At 37.4% G+C, this 19,873-nt stretch overlaps 1 protein-coding gene across 1 annotated transcript in view; it reads right to left on the reverse strand.

The window, feature by feature from the left end:
* Nucleotides 1-508: 508 nt before the first annotated feature.
* Nucleotides 509-19,873, reverse strand: part of LOC140163733 (metabotropic glutamate receptor 1-like) — a 46,541-nt gene continuing 27,176 nt past the window's right edge. The window contains exons 2-3 of the mRNA XM_072187049.1: nucleotides 18,520-18,725; nucleotides 509-930 (exon numbers count right to left, since the gene is read on the reverse strand). Coding sequence (XP_072043150.1) covers nucleotides 651-930; nucleotides 18,520-18,725 — 486 coding nt within the window. The 3' untranslated portion in view covers nucleotides 509-650. The remainder of the gene's footprint in view (nucleotides 931-18,519; nucleotides 18,726-19,873) is intronic.

Raw genomic sequence — 19,873 nt, forward strand, 5'->3', positions numbered from 1 at the left:
GGGTGGGCAAAGTCTAAGTTTAATTGGAGGGAAATGGCCATCGCCTATCTGAACAACACACATACTCTATCCCCGAGACTCTATCTCCACCTCTCTCTCTCTCTCTCTCTCTTTCTAGACTGCGGAACTCAGTCTTCATCTTTTATCTTTTGGTCGTTACATGACTATCATTTTAAGACTGAGTTCTTATGATACATCTTCCAAGGAGCAGTTTCAGACAATAGCTCGGGATTATTGGGGCAGAAGTTATCTTTTGAATTCTTTCATGACCACTGAAGCATAGTCACGCCTGTCAAGGACACTCGGCGTGAATTGAAAGACCATGTCACTCGCCACAATAGAATGTCAAAGGTCATACGACACCAATTTGGTGTCTTTCCGCGCCTCGAAATATGATGCTTAAGGTCTATGACTGCTCCCTTTCTATCTTTTCTCTCTCTCTCACCCTCCTCTTTCCATCCATTATAAAGCATTTATCCCGGCATTTATTAAACATTTATGCACGTGTGTCAATCCTATATTTTTGTACTTCTTGACTCGTAGGCCCTATCTACACTAAACATGCTAAATGTCATGTTTCACAGAATAGAGAGCCAATTACAAACATCCAGAAGCTTGCAGATAATAAAACTGTTCTAGTATTCCCAACGTTATTCTCCCGTCTCAACACTGTTCCCTCGCATCACCCCGACCCGATTTATATTTCCCGTCGCTGTTGCTGACCTCCAAGACTCCATCGCCATTTCAGCCCGTAAATATTTGGCAGCATAAATTTTAGGTAAGAATAATAAGACGAGAGTGAGATACCCATTGAGGATCAGAGCTGTGCTGATGGTAGATACTTTATGAAGAACGGACGATCCTGTGAGGTAAACTGGTAGTGCTGATAGGCAGACTATAAGGGTTGAATACACGCTGATCGCTATAAACCTGCATGAAATAGAAAAAAAAGCAAATGTCAGTTGCTAGCGAAGAGCGATTGATCACTTGAAAATTATGTGGGTTTGTTCTTATGCCGATGTACTATTAGAGTAAACAATATATAACAAGAAATGTCTTTAAAAAGACAACGCCATGGATGAAGATCATGTTTCATAATTTTGCATTGCAAGTACTTGGAAAGCTAGTAAATTTGAATGTTTGGCACAACTAACCGGGTGCAAAATATTGGCATTTATTGGTAAATACCACCAATGACATACTAGGAAATACTCAAAATTTTCATGTCGAAAGCTGAATTGGAAAATGTGTGCTAAATTGGTCTACATTTAATTCATACTTGTAACAAACGGCTCAATTGAAATCACATCCTCTGAGTTTTACAACAATCCAACAATCTATATTCAGATAACCTTAAGAATGTTTGCTGCTTAATTAAGGGATTTCATATCAACCACATTTCATGACAATCCAATTATCTATTATCAGTAACTGTTAACCTTGATATTGAAGCATGGTAATTAATTTTAGATATATTTATTCGCAATGTATAGTTTACTGGTAGTTACAATCACATCATAAGGCCACTAACAGTCAATTTTGAGTTTCCCGTCACATAATTTCTGAAAACAAGTGAGGTAACTTTTTCATTATTCATTATTTTTCTGCCTTTCGTTATATCGGACTAACACGAATGTAAAATGTGTTGTTATTTGCCACTCACTCACTTGAAGATGGATGTTTAGCCCTAATGAGATTCAAAAGTATATTAAAAATAGTCACAATAATGAATTCAAATGAGGGTCAGAAAATGAAGTGAGGGCGGTGACTGGAAACTCAAAATCGACTTTCATTGGCCTAATCAAAAAGACTGATTTCTCAATCCCAGGGATTCCCGGTTGCTCTACACGTACCAAAAATGTATAAAACCAAAGCCACTATCTACCCCAATTACTGGTACCCCCTCGACGACTAGTGTCACTCCCAACATCAATTAGTGTTGGTAGTAGTGCACTATTTATACCCAGCTCTGGTCAGATCAGGGAATGGTCAGATAATGCTCATTATTATTGTTTAATTAGTGGTCACACTTTACTTTACAGCTTATCAGTAGTCAGATCAGCAGGGGTGCAATTGTATCCTTTTTCATAGAGCAAAATTGTTCAAAATCATGAAAATGTTCTAAAAACCTTATTTCTGAACGGATTTTAATCGTTAACAAAGCAAAATGTATGTTTAATATATTAATTATTTCATTAATAGCAATTTCCTAAGTTTCCATCCATAAATAACCACAGAGCATTATCTGTTTACAAAATAAGTGTTTATTTTCAATTAGCCATCTTATCAGTAAAACTGATAGGAGGCCAAATTATAGTCAAATCAATTAGCCATCTTATCAGTAAAACCACATAGGAGGCCAAATTATAGTCAAAAAACAGATTCTTTGTCTGGTAGTCCCGGCAACCCAGTCTATATGTGGCTCAGTTGTAAACATACACAACACAAACCGACTGTGAAGGAGCCTATATGCACGTAAACAACTTTCTAGTACATGTATAATAAAATCCGTTTTTGAGTATAATAAAGAAAGTCATGCATTGGCAACATGAAGGAAATACCTAATTGCTAACTTGGTAAAATGCATACTCGTAGCCCAATCTTGTACATCATAGCACCCAGTTTGGGTTTGTAGTTTCGAAATGTTGCAATTAAACATAAGTTCTTTCAAATATGAAACGCTAAAACACAAATCTAGAACAAACAATCATTATATTTAGAAAGATATAGCAAACTTTCCATGATAGAGATTGGACCCAAGACAAAGTACACCCAAATTAGGTGACAATTCGGAATTAAGCCATGGCTGGAAAAAAAATTTAATGAAATCTATTAAATAGTAATTACTTGTAAAAATCGTTCCGCTTCTGTTATTTGTTTAGCTTTATATTGAATTTATAACTGATAAAGCCGCTGTTTTTACCAAGAAAGCAATTAATTCATAATCTTAGCTTACCACTTCGTTTGCGAACAAATACTTCAATTTATGAAAAGACGTGGAATGCACTACTATAATGATCTTCAGGACTGATATTAAACCACGTTTTGATTATAATTTGAATGCAAATAGTCCTGCTATAATGTAAAGTATAGGTAGTAGTAAATCTCACTCGCAGAGAAAAGAGAAAAATACCTTCAAATCGCTAGCAAAGAACGAATAATTATATTGCAGAACAACATCACAAAAATAGTAGACTTGTTAAGGGGTTGAACGCTGCATTTTTTAGTACAAAGGTCCCACTTGGCATGGATGTTCCTTGGGGCAAGAGAAAATATTTCATCCAAAGAGACACTCTGTCTCTATGCAGAAAACCCCCCTAATTAGCATAAATTATGCTAATTAGTACCTAAAATATGGTATTTTCTAACTTTTGGCCCATTTCACCTAAAAAAAACTATAAATAGTTTAATTTGGTTTACTTTAGGGTAAGGAAATAATTTTTTGGGTTGTTATTCGTGCCCATTTTGACCCTCAAATTCAAAATGGCCGCTTGCCGCCATCTTTAAAATAGCCGTTTTTACAACTTTTGAACCATTTGAGCTACAAACTTGTGTGACATATCAATTTGTACTAATTTGGGGTTGGAAACTCATTTCTGGCATTGTTTATGTGATATGAGGTAATTTGAATAGGGTACCAGGGTTTTTGAATGTGACTTCCAAGGGACCTGTCACTGACTATAATGGTAGAAGGATGAACATCAAACTTACTTATGAATATGTAAACCTTAATTTTAAGCACCATTAAGCATGTTCAGGACACACTTTATAATGCATGTTTTACACAGTTTTACTATTATTTTCTGGTCATTCTATTGATAGCACCAAGCGTTATTTGATTTAAAATTACCAGTATGGATGGATACATAATTATGACTGAATTTTGTGTTTTATTTGTCATGCTTGTCAGTTAGTCAGAGATGAACCAACAGTGCCGCCGAGAGCCATTGCGGGCCCGGGGGTAAAATGAACGCATGCCCCCTTTTTACAGGTCACCTGAGGTTCTTTTCTCTTTGCTTGTATGGGTCCATTAAGGTATGTTCTTTTTTATTTTTACGGGCCCCCTAGGACCCCATGCCTGGGGGTAACGCACCCCCTTAACCCCCCTTGTCGGCGGCACTATGAACCAATTACACCTCCCGCATCGGTAAAATGATGTGGCCAACCTAAAAAATAGAAGCTTGTTATACAAAACAGCTGAAAATATCTCAGATCTGAGTGAGTATGGTGATTTGCCCTCCCTTGTAGTAGTAGATGATATCTCTGGTTGTGGCGGTGTTGCGAGCAGTGCAGTAGTAGAGCCATTGCAGAAGCGCTGTCAACCAACAGAAGGAGGATCAGCCAAGGCTAATAAAGGCTGAGAGGAGTACATACCGAAACAGCCCGGTGACAACAAGGTGAATATGAGCTGTAGCATGGTATATGAATATCACATTGCATGTCTTTAGCAGTCTTTATATGAAGGCAGATATAGTTCGTGAAAGCCACACTGTCAAAATTAGAAAAGCCCAAGGTTTCAAGGAACTTCTTGATTTATACATTGAAGACCATCGAGTATCTGGCACTGCTTTGACCACGGCTAAATTGACAACACTCTATGATAACCGTCTTGTATCTCTTGGCTTGGTTTTCCTCTTCGACAAGATATATGGTCAATTCGATCCCTGACAGCAAGGAAATACAAAGGTCATCTGGTTGTTGGGATCTGGTGTTTAATGAAGATCTCAATCAAGTGGTCAGGAGAAGAAGGACATCATCTCACCTGACATGATAATTTTGGCATAAGTAGTCAAGATTCTGTGAAGGGATATGCTGGATAAAAAGCAGATGTTTTCAGGCTCTTTCTCAAATAAGAAGCAGACTTTCTTCAGATGTTTTCTATTATGCTGTTAGATGGCCCTTGCATCGATGTCAATATACATCCTGCCTCTTCAGATAAGTTTGTGTTATCACTGGCTCAATCCACCGTGTGCAGTTGTGTCTACAAAATATCAGCAAATCCCCACATTATCTGCGGCATGTACCGAAAGACTATGTGGCCACTCCCAGTGGATGTACCTTTGTCTAAGGATGAAACTGTTCATGTTCCATCACTGCATGACATTACCAGCCATCCAATACCTGGATCCAGATCACTGCAGCAGGTCCTCCAAGATGGCTATCAGTGGTTGAATTATGTAGATGATCACTTGGAATCGCAGCTGACTAGTTACAACTGAATTGCCCTATATGCCCCCACTGCTGCCAGAATCAGCAAACAGCCCCACTGCAATATGCTTCACTGTATGATGATTGATGACCATCAAACGCGCCATTGAGTACCTCAATCCAGGACAGACACCTGTCTTGGTAGCTGATCAGCTACTGTACACACTTGCAAAGCGTTTGCAGTGGAAGTTTTCAGATACCGACATTATTTAAGTACCTTGTCTTGCTTGGGGCCATGATGTTGTGGTCAGTTTTAGGTGACAGGTTGGAGTGCAGTTCGTGGACCACAGCTATGAATAAACAGTGGGAGAGCACAGTCGTTCATTAATGCATCTCACATTTGCAGGACTAGATATGTTTTTGTTTTTTTAATAAAATGCTAGAGTGAACAATAGCCCATGAAGAGTAACTTATATATGCACCTAGGCATTATAAAAGACAACCACATGGGCCAATCAGTGGTTCACAGCCAGTGGCGTACCGTGGCCGCCCCTTCCCCGGGGGGGCTGAAGAAAAGCCAATTTTGCCGCCCCTTCCTCATCAGCCCGAAAAGGTTGCCCCAAATTTTTTTACGGTCGTTTGAAAAAGTGAAGAGAAAAAAAAAAAAAAAGATTTATAGGCGCTACCGCCCCAAAGCAACACATTTTGGTGTATAGTACAATTTTTTCACATTTTCCGCCCTTTTTCTTTACTAATTCTTTTTGCCGCCCCTTCTTCTTCCCCCGCCCCTCTTTTTGCCGCCCCTTCTTCTTCCCGCCGCCCCTTCGATTTTGCCGCCCCCTGTTGGACCCCGGGGGCTGGCGCCCCCACCCCCCCCCCCCCCAAATACGCGCATGCAACAACAAGAGTGAAGGGGTGCAGTAACTTGAGCATCAGATACATGAAATGAGATGCTTATGCACTCTGCTCTTGAAGGATGGTGCGCCGTTGTCTCCGGCTACTCATCAAGTAGGCTATTCCAAACGTGAACTGTAGTTTAAATGAAGGTCCTGCCAGTAGATATAGATATGGTTCTAGAAACTGTTATACTGTGAGAGCATGGCAAGGCATGGACAAGCTGGAGCGGGTAGCTCTTCTGACTACAAATGACTTTGGTAACAGGGCCTGGTGGGCACGAGCTGTGGTGCATTTTGTACAGGACTGTTGCTGCAGCAACTTGACGTCTTTTACGCAGAGATGTGATGTTCAGCTCTGTAATCGCTTCCTTTTTGCTCACACCTATGAATCAATTGGGCTTCCTCTGGATAGTCTAATAATCCTAGAGTGGTTGTGCTGGCACCCATCCAAGACAGTGAGGCATATTCCATAACACTGCAAACTTGGGCCTTGTAAACATTTGCTCTGCCTCTCACATCACGTTTGTTTGCAACTCTCCTCAGAGTGCCAAGCTTTTGCCCTGCTCTGGACGAAACGTTGGAGATGTGCTTTGTCCAGGACAGCTTGCTGTCAACTGTGACTCCCGGGATCACCACCCCTCCTTCTCGGCCAGTTTGGTGGTACCAAACAGAAGATCTAGCTTGGTTGGAATCCTCTTTCTTGATATTGTCATTAGACCCTACCTTACATTTTGATGGCTCGAAGGTCACCTTCCATCTGTCTGCCCAGATCATCCAGGTCTATGTTTAGGCTAGCAGTAACAGCTTCAGTGTTGTCTCTTGATGTAATCTCGCAAAACAAGGTGGAATCATCTGCGTAGAGGTATAGCTGGTTTTCACACTCATCACTCAGGTCATCAATGAAGACAGAGAATAAAAGTGGGCCCAATATTGACCTCTGGGGAACTGATGCATTGATGGAGGAAGTACTTAATGACTGGCCAGATAGGACAACTTTGATGGAACGATCTGTCAGGTAGCTCCTAATCCAGGTGAGCAGCTTGCCGGATACTCCCTTTGACATGAGTTTCGAGCAAAGGCCATTATGCCAAACCTTGCCAAATGCTCCTTTGATGTCCAGGGCAAGCAGGCGCAGTTCGTTGCCTCTGTCCAGTGAGTTTGGCCACCCTTACAGCAGTCTCCATGACCTTGCTGATGATGCAGAGCAGAGAGATGGGCGGTACATAGATGGATTAGACTTCGAATCTCTCTTGTGAATAGGGATGAGAGATGCAGTCTTCTATAAGTTCCATTGTCTTGGGTAAACTCCCTTGGAGAAGGTAACCCCATTTGAAATTCCCTGTGTGGAAGTTCCATTGTCTTGGGTAAACTCCCTTGGAGAAGGTAACCCCATTTGAAATTCCCTGTGTGGGAGTTCCATTGTCTTGGGTAAACTCCCTTGGAGAAGCAAAGCTGAAACAACAGGCTGAATGGTCTTGTAAGTTTTGCCCTGCACTCCTTCAGGACTCTTGCAGGGATTTCGTCAGTAGCTTTATCTGGTTGCAGATTCCTGAGAAGCTTCCTAACATCTTTGACCTTGAAGGATATCTTTTCCATTGAGCACGTTGCTGAATGCTGAACTTTAGGAGCAGGTTCTTCTGCGCTGGCAAGCTGACATTTAGCGGCAAAGGTTTGGCAGAATTTTTTTTGCTTTGTCTTTTGATGTAGTGTACATGTAGACTTGTCGTCAATCCTTGTGCATCAAGTATCAGGCACAGCTATTCATTCTGATAACCTATACCCAATATGTTCAGTTGAGGCAAACTAATAAGTTTTATGTTCATCCTTCTACAATATAGCCAATGACAGGTACCATGGAATTCACATTTAAAAACACTTGCACCCTTTTCAAATTACCTCCTATCATATAAACAGTGCCAGAAATGAGTTTCCCACTCAAAATTAGTTCAAATTGATATGTCACTTAAGTTTGTAGCTCAAACGGTTCAAACGTTGTAAAAACGCCAATTTTAAAGATGGCGGCCAGCGGCCTTCTTGAATTTGAGGGTCAAAATGGCCACGGATTCTCAAAACAATCCCAAAAATGAATTTCTTACCCTAAATTAAGCCAATTGCAAATGTTTACACATGTTTGTAGGCGAAATTGTCCAAAAGGTAGGGAATACCATATTTTGGGTACTAATTAGCATACTTTATGCAAATTAGGGGGTTTTATGCATAGAGACAGAGTGTCTCTTTGGATGATTCTTTTCTTCTTGCCCCAAGGTACATCCATACCAAGTGGGACCTTTGTACTAAAAAATGCAGCGTTCACCTTATTTTCACCCCTTAGCAAGTCTACTAAAAGGACAATTATAGTACAAGGAGTAACTAAAAATTAAAAGAAAAACAATGTATGAAGGACTTCCACGTAAAACACTGTAATCCTATAATGCCACAGTAACGGTATCGGTACCCTGATTGAAACTGACAGCGAGGTATTTGCTATTCACTGCATCTGCCGCACAAATGTAGAGAGATTTTTCTTCTTCTTTCTTTCTTTCTTTTTGCATGTTTGTTCTGTTTGCCTCCATGCCTTTTACACCAGGAATCAATGACCTCAACTGCTGGGCCACGCTCCTCTCAAATTTAGATCATTTGCCATTCACTGTGATATCTTTGCAGTTGATTCACCCTAACATTCCAGTGAGCATCGTGACTCCACATAATTTTAAATCGTGGTACAAATAAATTTGAATCGATTGGCAATCTTTTATTTCATTTTAACCTACAATAAATGACAACCGGTCAATTCAAAAATAGGTATAATTATTGAAATTATAACCGGTCAATTCAAAAATAGATATAAAAAATTGCCTAGGCTTGAAATAACTTAATAATTAATAATGGCATTATCATTAGACCTGTGATACAGGCGTACTTGATGGATATGGTTTATTTAATTATTCTTTCAATTACTTATTCATTTCAATTATCTCCACACGTCTTCCCTTATAATTACATTAATTACGTAATTTAAATGTAACGTGATCTGCCGTATATGTTTCTTTACGATGACGTGACTCCGGATACTATTTGTGTTTTTGTGTGGTGCGAAGATGTGGGCGTTCGTGCAAGCTATTGCGTGTGCTCAGAGTTAGTTTACAAGAATTACATCATGATCTGTATGCTTTTTACAATTTTTTTTAATTGTAGAGGTAGATGAGTTCAGTTTCTGATGTTTAGTGTAAAAACACATGTTTAGACTCAATTCTGTCCGTCATCTGCTTGGAAAAAAAGTTTGCATTGTCATTCCAATTCAATTACGTCATTCATTCTTTTTTATTTGGCGCAATTCTTAATCTAGAGAAGAGAAATCTAAATAGCACTTTTTAAAAATTACTTGAGTCTACGCGTTATCATAATAGATATTGAAAATAAAAAATAGAATATGAAATATGTAATTCATGTTGAATTTATTTCATATTACTTGTTTAACAAAATAATACTGTTGATGTTAGCTTCATCGATTAAATCTAAGATTCAATAAATTGCATTTTCCTATTGAATAATATAAAGACTTTTCTAATTTCAGTTTCATTTTATTTTAGCGCAGAAAAATTGTTTATCACGTCAAAATAAAAGAAACTCTGTACTGCTCTTGTAGTCTTGTAGTTGGTAATAAACATCTCAAAAAAGGTAACTAACCCCTTAAATAATGGCCATTATTCAAAAAGGGGCTATTTTATTACAAATCTGTCAAATGCGTTGGAAGCAGAATTAATTTCTGCGCATTTTGACACCTCATTTGACACGATAGCCCAGAAAACAATAAAACACCGGTCAATTTAATGTAGTGAGGTCCTGATTCGAAAGTTGCACTTACATACAAATTTTTACAATACAAAAACACTCAGATATTATTACACAGATTTCCTTCCATTTCACTGAATACAAAATCAATACAATTTACTGCAACTTTTAAATCTTGGGTTACATTGATTTAAATGTATGCTGTGACGTCAATATTTAGTCAATTGCTGCAAATGAGGTGTCAAAATGTGCAGATATAAATTCTCCTTCCAACGCATTTTACAGATTTGTATATAATACAATCACCCGTTTTTGAATAATGGTCATTATTTAAGGGGGTTAGTTACTTTTTTTGAGATGTTTAGATGGTTATAACAGAAAAGTGCAGTACTATTTCATTTGCATTATTTGACTGAATTGAAAAATGGAAGTCTGTATTAACCGGAAGATAATTTGACCCTATGATTGGTATTATACAACACGAGTCATTAAGTTCATTAGGAAATGGATTTATATGGAAAAGGACAGATATACAGCCTGTCTCAAAAAAATTGTACAAGTGAAAAGCACCCTCTTTGGCAATTAGAAAATACTGTTATGACATGATGCTTACATCAACGTCAAGGGCAGAGTCTTAGCTCTCAGATGCCGTTTGTTCTGTTCAATTTGCTTGTGTTAATCTTAAGTGAACAACGAAAGGGTAAAATCACAATTGTGTCACTTTTACTAGGGAAGAGGGCAGTACATGTAAATGATAGCATCAAGTTTATAAAGAGTTCCTTTGTGAAATCCAAAGAATGCATCAATTACACAACAATACAAAATTGTTCATACTGTTTTTTACTGTTTTATCATGATAAAGGTATAATGATTCTCTTTTTGGGCGCTGATGTCGATGCGTCTAATGCACTTGTCCTGAATGCATTAGACGCATCAACATCAGCTATCATTGATTTACATGTACAATACAGTCCTCTAATTCCCTAATTAAAGTGGCACAATTGTGATTTTACCCTTTCGTTGTTAACTAAACATATCTCGAGATTGAAACAAACAAATTGGTAACCAATTGGAGATTGTTTGCCATTTGGTGATGTTTTAGACAGGGCCGGATTTACCTTCTTTGGGGCCCTGGGCCAGGCCAAAATTTGGAGGTCCCCAACACACCGTGATGAAGGCATCTTTCCTGAAGTGGGCAAGTTTTTAGATATCACTCTTGCGCGCGAAAAAAACTAATTTTCGACTATTTTAGCCCAAATTGAAGCTGAATTTTGCTATTTAACAGGCCAGTGCGCGCGAAGCGCGCAAAAGTTTGCAATTGTTGTACCCTATTTTGACCCGAAACAAAATGCACACTGCACAGGGAAATTTTTAACAGTGCATACTTTTCCCAGGTTAACCCTACTGATTTCTCCAAATAGAGTTATACGAGGGTCAGTCAGTATGTTTTAAGAGTTGACTTGTGACGTCATATGTAGATTGTTTTCATGGCAGTTCTCGATAATTACATAAACACTGTACCTTTGCCTTTCAAACAACACATGTAAAAATTATATCACTGAGAAATGCAATGAAAACAATACACATATAACGTCACAAGTCAACTCTTAAACATACTGAGTAACCCTCGTACAGTAAGAAATGGAAAATAAGTAGGGATTTTGTGAAAATCTACTGCCTGGGAGAAACATGCTCCGATATTACTGATATTTCAGCACAATAGTAGTATGTACCCTAGTAAAATTCTCCGAGAGTTCCAAGTCGATCCGAGAAAAAAAGTGTTTTTCGCCCACCCTAACCAACAGACGGTCAATTTAACACTGAGGCTATGTGCTCAGCATGGACTGTTCATCACGAATACATTCTTCCAACACAGAAAAGGTCAAATTTACGCCTAGTATAAGTGGAATGACCTGACATGACAGACTCAAACCATGACCATCATACAGATGGACACTGACCATCGACCAATCATTTTGGAAACCAGGGTACCACAACAACTAAGAAACAGAAAGTCAAAACCAGTGACAATCACTATCATCTGGAAGACACTCAGACAACAAGACACCTGTCAAGAAATAGAAATGGAGATGGCACAGAACAATGTATGACAATCTTTTAGACCGGAAAGGTACAGCAGTGGAGGAGTGGGGCATGGTGGAATGACACAGTAAAGGAAGCCATCAAAGGAAAGAAGAAACTCTTTTAGCAGTTTTCCCGAACAAAGTCCCAGAGGTATTACGGCAAGAAAGTTGTCAAAACAGCTATGAATGCATCTTGGCAGAAATATGAAAAAGAAACCTAGCAGAGAAAAGTGAAAAATCACCGAGAGAATTCTACAAGGCAGTGAAAGCTGTCAGACAAAAGGACGAACCGTTTGACCCCACATCACTGATAAATGATGAAGCTGGAAACCTACTCACTGACCAAGAAGACATAAACAACAGATGGGGAGAATATATCAATGGTCTCCTCAACTTCGGGGATAGTCAACTCTCCCAGGAACCCTTCAATCCAGGTTTTCCTGATGAAGAGGAAACCTCTATCTTGGAAGATGGAGTTCGAGCTGTTGTGAAAGAAAGTGCCAAAAATACTGATGACATAACAACAGAAGCCATCCAAGCATGTGGAGATGTTGGAATCAAGTGGCTGACTAGCGTCTTCAATGCAGCATGGAACGAGAGAGCAGAACCAGGTGACTGGGAAAAGGCAATAGTGATTCCTATCTGGAAAGATAGAGAGACTGTGAAAAATACAGGGGTATCTCCTTGCTGAGTTACGCAGCAAGATGTTTGCAAAGATCATAGAGAGAAGAATGCGGCCCCTAGTGGAGCTGCAACTAAGTGAGACACAATTTAGTTTCAGAAAAAACAGGGGATGTACAGATACCATTTTCGTAAAAAGTGTATCGTGTTCAACCAGGAACTGCACATGGTCTTCGTAGACCGAGAAAAGGGTTTTGACCGGTTGGGTAGAGAACAGTTGTGGGATGTAATGGAGGGCTATGGTATAAAAAATCAACTGTCAGAGCTGCAAATGCATGGTGAGAACCAGAAGTTGCCAGTTAAAGTGGTTCCAAGTAACATCAGGGGTGCGCCAAGGCGGTGTGCTGTCGCCACTGCTCTTCTAGATATATATGGACAAGATCGCCAAGGAAGCAAATCCAACTAGTGGAGAAATAAATGAGCTTCTATTTGCAGATGATCAGAGCATCATCCACAAGGAATCGGCAGGACTTCAAGGTCAAACCAAATACAGCATGTGAGAAATATGGCATCAAAGTCAGCATAGTCGAAACAGAGACAATGGTGGTTAGCCGATTACCAAGCAAGCTTCTTTGAGGATGGAAGTATCAATAGAGAAATAATAACATTTACCAACTAGGCCTACTTCTGCAATGCCGATGGATACCAAAGCAAAACTCATCAATGCCATACCGTAAAACCCCGTCTACAAGCATATAGTGTGCTTCTGATGAAAGCTACATCAATCCAGTCGCCATTATGGAGTTTGAGCAAATAAATTACGGATCCAAGCATATACAAACAAGTATTATTTTAAGACCGATCTATTGTATTGGTATATTAACGCTTGCTTCGAATTAATTAAGCTTTTATAAAAAAACCACTATATATGCTTGTAGACGGGGTTTTACGGTATTTTCCCAACACTCTGCTACTAGTATCAAACCTGGACTCATCACTCATCACCTGTGAGATGATATGCCTAAGAGAAATTAATAAGCCAAGGAAGGATAAAATTAGGCATGAGGATATCAGAAAGATAATGGGCACCACACCAATCACAGAATATGTTGCAAAACAACAAGTTCAGTGGTTCGGTCACCTTGTGCGAATGGCCCCTAGCCAACCTGCAGCAAGAACGTATAACAGTAAAACAACAGGAACTTGGGCTAGAGGAAGACCAAGAAAGAGGTGGACAGATGGAGTAAATGAAGTTTCAGTTTCAGTTTCAGTTTATTTATTTACCATATCAACGCAATGAAAATATATATAATACATAATGGTAGGATGACCAAAAAAGAGCAAAGCTCGAGAAGACTTTGGCCACCCTGAAAGGTAATAACAAAATACAAAACAGTGCAAAGACAAAGACACCATTTATGTGTAGACAAAGACATTACCTACAAGTGGGACAGACATTCGCTACATGTTGGCAACAAAGGCAGATCCATGAGTAAACCACACTCCCAGACAGTTGGTTAGGTCCATAAGGATGAACGAAACAAGCGTGCAAAATGGAAAAGCAAAAGCAGCATAACAAGAGAGCAAATGACACGAAAAGGACAGAAATGTCTGGAAGTGCGGACTACAAATAGATAACACTATTAAATAACGTGAATAATATTCAGAGCATAAAATAATCACCACTTAATGATAATTAGACAGTAAATTCACTTTATACATTAGTTTAAATTTTTTAACTGATAAGGAATTACGAGTACATGTCTCAATAGCATTCCATAGAATGGGACCCTGTCTTCTGATCGTATTTCTGGCAAGATCAGAGACAAAATTATGAGGGCGAAACAATTCAGAAGACCTGGTACCATAATTATGAATTCTATTGACAGTAACAAAATAATCAGAAAAATTTACAGGCAGTAAATCATTCGTAAATTTATACATAAACACAGCTTTAGATAATTTATGAATATCATATACAGTAAGAGTATTAAGTCTGGCAAATAAAGGTGTCGAATGTTCAAGAAAATGAGAATTCGTACAGAGACGCATAATACGCTTTTGTTTGCGATGAACTAAATCTAAATTGCAATTATTACGGTCGGCCCAAATTAAACTACAATACTGAATATGTGGGAGAACTAAGGTATTATATAATGAAAACAAAATGTTCACGTGTAAAACGTGCTTTAGTCTGAAGAGTATGCCAGAATACTTTGAAACAATATTTGCAACTTGGACATTTTGATCTTTCCAAGTTAAACATTCATCCAAAATTAAACCAAGGAATTTTGTACTTGAAACGCGAGAAATAATGTGATTATCAATGGTGATATGAATATCTGGATAATTGCGGTTACTGAACCTATTTTTAAAAATCATATAATTACTTTTGTTAACATTAAGTGATAACTTATTCGCCTTGAACCAAGTAGAAATATTCGCAAGATCGAAATTAACATTATTAATTAATTGAGTCAAATCATTGTGAGATACCAAAATATTAGTATCATCGGCATATAAAATAAAACGAGAATGTGTACCAGCAGACATTAAATCATTTATATAAATAATGAACAGTAAAGGCCCTAAAATTGAGCCTTGAGGAACCCCGCAACATATATTTAATAAAGACGAATTATGATGATTATAAGTAACAAATTGAGATCTATTTGTGAGATAACTCCTGAACCACTCGAAGGCTATACCACGAATACCGTAATTAGAAAGCTTGGAAAGAAGAATATCATGGTTTATGGTGTCAAAAGCCTTCGAGAGGTCCAGGAATAACCCAATAGTATGCTTTCTCTTATCTAGATCGGAAATAATATTATCATATGCTTGAAGAATGACCATTTCTGATGAAAAATTAGGACGGAAACCAAATTGATTTTTATGAAGTAAATCAAAGCGATGAATGAAGCTATAAAGTCTTTTATGAATTATACGTTCCAATATTTTAGAAAAAACAGGTAGGACTGAAATAGGCCTGTAATTGCCAAAGATATAATTCTCGCCACTTTTAAAGATAGGGACTACTTTAGCAATCTTGAGCTTATCGGGCACTACACCAGAACTTAACGATAAATTAAATATATGAACAAGAGGAGGTGCAATTAAATCACCAACTGATTTAACAACGTCCGGCTTTATGTCATCAAATCCACTACTAGCACCAGACTTTAAAGTTTTGCAGATGGAGAGGACTTCAGTCACATCAGTTGGTAAGAAAAAGAGAGAACTAGAGGGAGAACTGATTTCTCTCATAAAATGTTGAAAATTAATGTCTGTATGAGAAATGTTACGTGCCAAATCAGGACCAATATTAACAAAATAAGAATTAAAATTATCAGCAACAATTTGAGGATCAGAAATATGAGAATCATTAACTTTGAAAAAGGAAGGAATATTTTAGGTCCTCTATGTCGTCCCAAGATGTTATTAAGAACATTCCAAGTTTGCTTTGAATTAAACTTAGATTCTTCAAGTTTCTCAGCATAATAGCGACGCTTAGAAATTCTGATTAAAGCAGTAAGTTTATTACGATAAGTCACATAGGCAAGTTTATTAGAATCGGTAGGACGACTTACATACTTCTTATGCAGCTTTTCTTTGCGAAGGATAGATTTTAAAATCGCTGAGGTAATCCAAGGTTTATGAGGAATGCGACGACGGCTAGATTTAGTGAGGCGTTTAGACCTAATTGGAAAATGGAAATTATAAACATCAGCAAATTTATGACAAAAAGCATTATACGCATCATCAGCAGACTCAAAATCAGTGACGAAGTTCCAATCGACAAGACTTAAATTATTATGAAAGTTGTTAACTCTGGTTTGGTTGAATAGCCGAGTTGGAATTTGAATTGAATTAATGTTAGAAACAGAAGCAGACTTGGTAATTTGATAAATAGGAAAATGATCACTAACATCAGCAATGACAACACCAGATTTAATATTATGCGTAAAGACATTACTAAAAATATTATCAATTAAAGACGCTGTGGTGGGCGTGATTCTGGTAGGCCTGTCAATAAGAGGAACATATTATGATTATAAAAATAGAAAGGAACTCGTTAATGGTATAATTATCATTACAATGTAACAAATCAAAATTATAATCACCAGATATGTAAACATGTTTATCTTCAGAATTAACTTTAGTTAAACAATTGGTAAGATCATTTAAGAACATATCAGTATTGGATCTATGGGCACGATAAACATTACCAACAATAATATTTTTTTTACCAGGAACTGAAATTTCAATAAAAGCAGATTCGGAATGGTCCATCTCTTCACTTGGCCCTTCAATTAATTTTAAATCATTTCTAATTTTATACGAAAGTGAATTATGAACATAAATAGCAACACCACCACTTCTTCTTCCATGACGAGGCTCCTGTAGGAAAACATAATCTTCAATAGCAATAATATTAGACCCATCTTCTTTGAACCAGGTTTCGGATAATGCAATAACAGAAAAGGTATGTTTTAATCCTGAAAGAAAGGCATTAATTTGATCACAATTTTATTAAAGCTACGAGGGTTAATATGCAAAATTGAAAATCATCATCACAAGAAGCAGAAATGTCATCATGATCAAAAATATAAGAACAGGAATGTGAAATATCATAATGATTCAAATTATCAGAATTATTCAACATGTCATTGAAGACAAACGGATTAAATTTGAGACTTAACATTCTATTATAATCAATACTATGGTCAAAACTAAATAAAGCAAATTTAAATTCATTGTCATCAATATAATGATTAAAAGGAAAATATCACCGGTACATTTAAAACAAAACCAACTCTCATGATTAAGATCAGAATAAACACAACGGGTGTGATAGAATGTATTACACCCATTACACAAAATATTTGGCTGGTGATGCGTGATGTTTTTAACAAGAATTACATTTTTCAATCATACTCAAAAGTAATTACAGAATTAATATGTATCAAATAATACAACATTTCAATAATATCAATAAAATAACATTCACTTACCATAGCTGCCAACATGTAACACAAAAAACACTCAAACAGATATACCAGATAAAATCGTTCTGCCAAAATACATAACATATATAATATGAACATAATCTAATAGCGTACAAATAGAAGCACAAAAGCAAGTTGGAACTGTGTGGAACTGTGAAAGAAAAGTTATGGGAGCATGAATTAAACAGATTATATCACCTGAGCACAAGAAATGTTGGAGATCAACCGAGCATAAGATGGATAACAAGGTCACAATTAAGGTGGTATAACAGGCAATTAAACCAACAATGTTACTAAAAACATTTATTAAGATGAGAACAACAAATTTCAATTTAAACTTGTGAGAGTCAATGCAATGAAGATGCTTTGAAGCCATGCAAATTAATGGAAAAGTTCAAGTCCAAGTTTAGCAAACTGCGAAATTCGCAAAGTTCTGATGAAACCAAGCATGGCAAGCATGATACATATGGTATAATTGTAAGCAAAACTCAAAGTCATGTTCAAAATTTCAAGTCCAAGTGCAAGTAGACTTACGATAGGCAAGTTAGCCGTTCCAAACAACGTTGTTCACAAAGAGCTGGACTTTGGTTCCTGTGGTACGGATCTTAGCTTTATTCCCTCAGCTACCAGCTTCTCCCGGATTGGAACAAGGCGTCTCCTCTCGGCCTGCATCATAGCTGGAAGGTGAGGTGCGACTCCGAACTTGGACTTGGAGCCATCATGAAGTACTTGCAAGACATGGGATTACCATGAGTGAGGCTACCTGACTCGCCCAGGAAAGAAGGTTACATTTCTTTACGCTATGAAAGGCAACAGTGGTGGATAAAAGTAAAAGTAAAGTAAATATTTGATACGATGTGTTTGATGAAAATGTTGGATATATGAATGTGATATGGACATTTCTGTGATACCAAATCCCCAATGTATCATTTCGGAATATCCAGAAAATAATGGATTATGTTACAATACCTTGATTCGTTGTAGTTACTGGGCACCTTGCGTGTCTTGAAGGCGTAGAAACAACATGATACAATCAGCATGAAGTTGTAAGTCAGCGAAGCCACAAAACCGTAGCCATAACTACAATATAGATGCAGTGATCCCGTTAACAAGATGTTGTCTATAGGCTTGGGTTTGCTTGGACTCCAGAAAAATGTGAGCACTGATATTATTATCTGAAATGGAAAATATCAGGTGTCAATCCAGAAAAATGTGAACACTGATATTATATTATCTGAAATGAAAATTATCAAGTTGTTAATCAACAAAACCATCGTACTTGAACCTGTATATTCTTTAAAGTTAAGTATGTAGTCATGTACATCTCATGAAAACTCCCTTTTTTTTACTGTCATAACCATAATGTTCATTCCGTTTCTTTGATGAAAAAGGATTCAAACAAGCGAGGGCCATTCCGAATTTTTTTTTCACTTGGATTCAATATGGCGGCTAAATCCCACGAAGGTGTTTAATAGTTTTTCGAAAACAAAATGTCATGCAAATGCTAATGATTCTTTTCTAATTTCTTAGCAGTTTCCTGAACCAAGCAGTTTTCTGAACGTGCTTTTCTTTGTTTTTTGGTGTTATTCCTTTTCATTGTTTGTTTATCAACCTACTTTCAAGTGGAATAATCTCTTCAGTGGCTAAAGAAGACCTGTAGATGCAGGTCGCAAGCTACCACAGCTCTGCAAATAGTAAGTCTTGTGACTGTTGTTTTAAATCAACTACTGTACTACTTTCAAGTTGTTTATGACTTCACGTCACTGGTCAAACGAAAGGTTCCGATGGTTTTTATCCAGATTCAAACTGGGCAAGAAAGGTTTTATAAATGTTATAATAACCTTGTAACGTGGGTGCCAAGAGCGGATGGAAACTGACCTGACTGAAAAGGATAAACACGACGAGCCAAAATGCTTCCAAATATCCGATGCCTTAGTTCAACAACCCCTATCGAACAAGCAGTGCTCAGAATTTGACCTTAACTCAAGGGATCCAAAATGAGCGTTTATTGCGTTTCGACAGTATTTTTGTGGGACATGAGAGCACCTCAGACCTATCGAATTGCATTCTGAATACGAAGCATGTCTTTCTGATATCAAATAATTTTAATTTTTTTAAATCACAATATAATACAAATTTTATGACAAATTATAAAAATTTGATATTTTTCAAATTTTGATATATAACAGTCCTCGAAGTAAATTATATAAATCTAATGATATATTCTTAAAGTGTATGTAGCAGGGAGGAAAAGCCGACGGTCAATTGAAAATTTTGACCTTTCATATTGAAGATATGGATTTTTTCCCAAAAGACCTAATTT

Source organism: Amphiura filiformis, chromosome 11 (genome assembly GCF_039555335.1).
Source record: "Amphiura filiformis chromosome 11, Afil_fr2py, whole genome shotgun sequence".
Lineage (NCBI taxonomy): Eukaryota > Metazoa > Echinodermata > Ophiuroidea > Amphilepidida > Amphiuridae > Amphiura > Amphiura filiformis.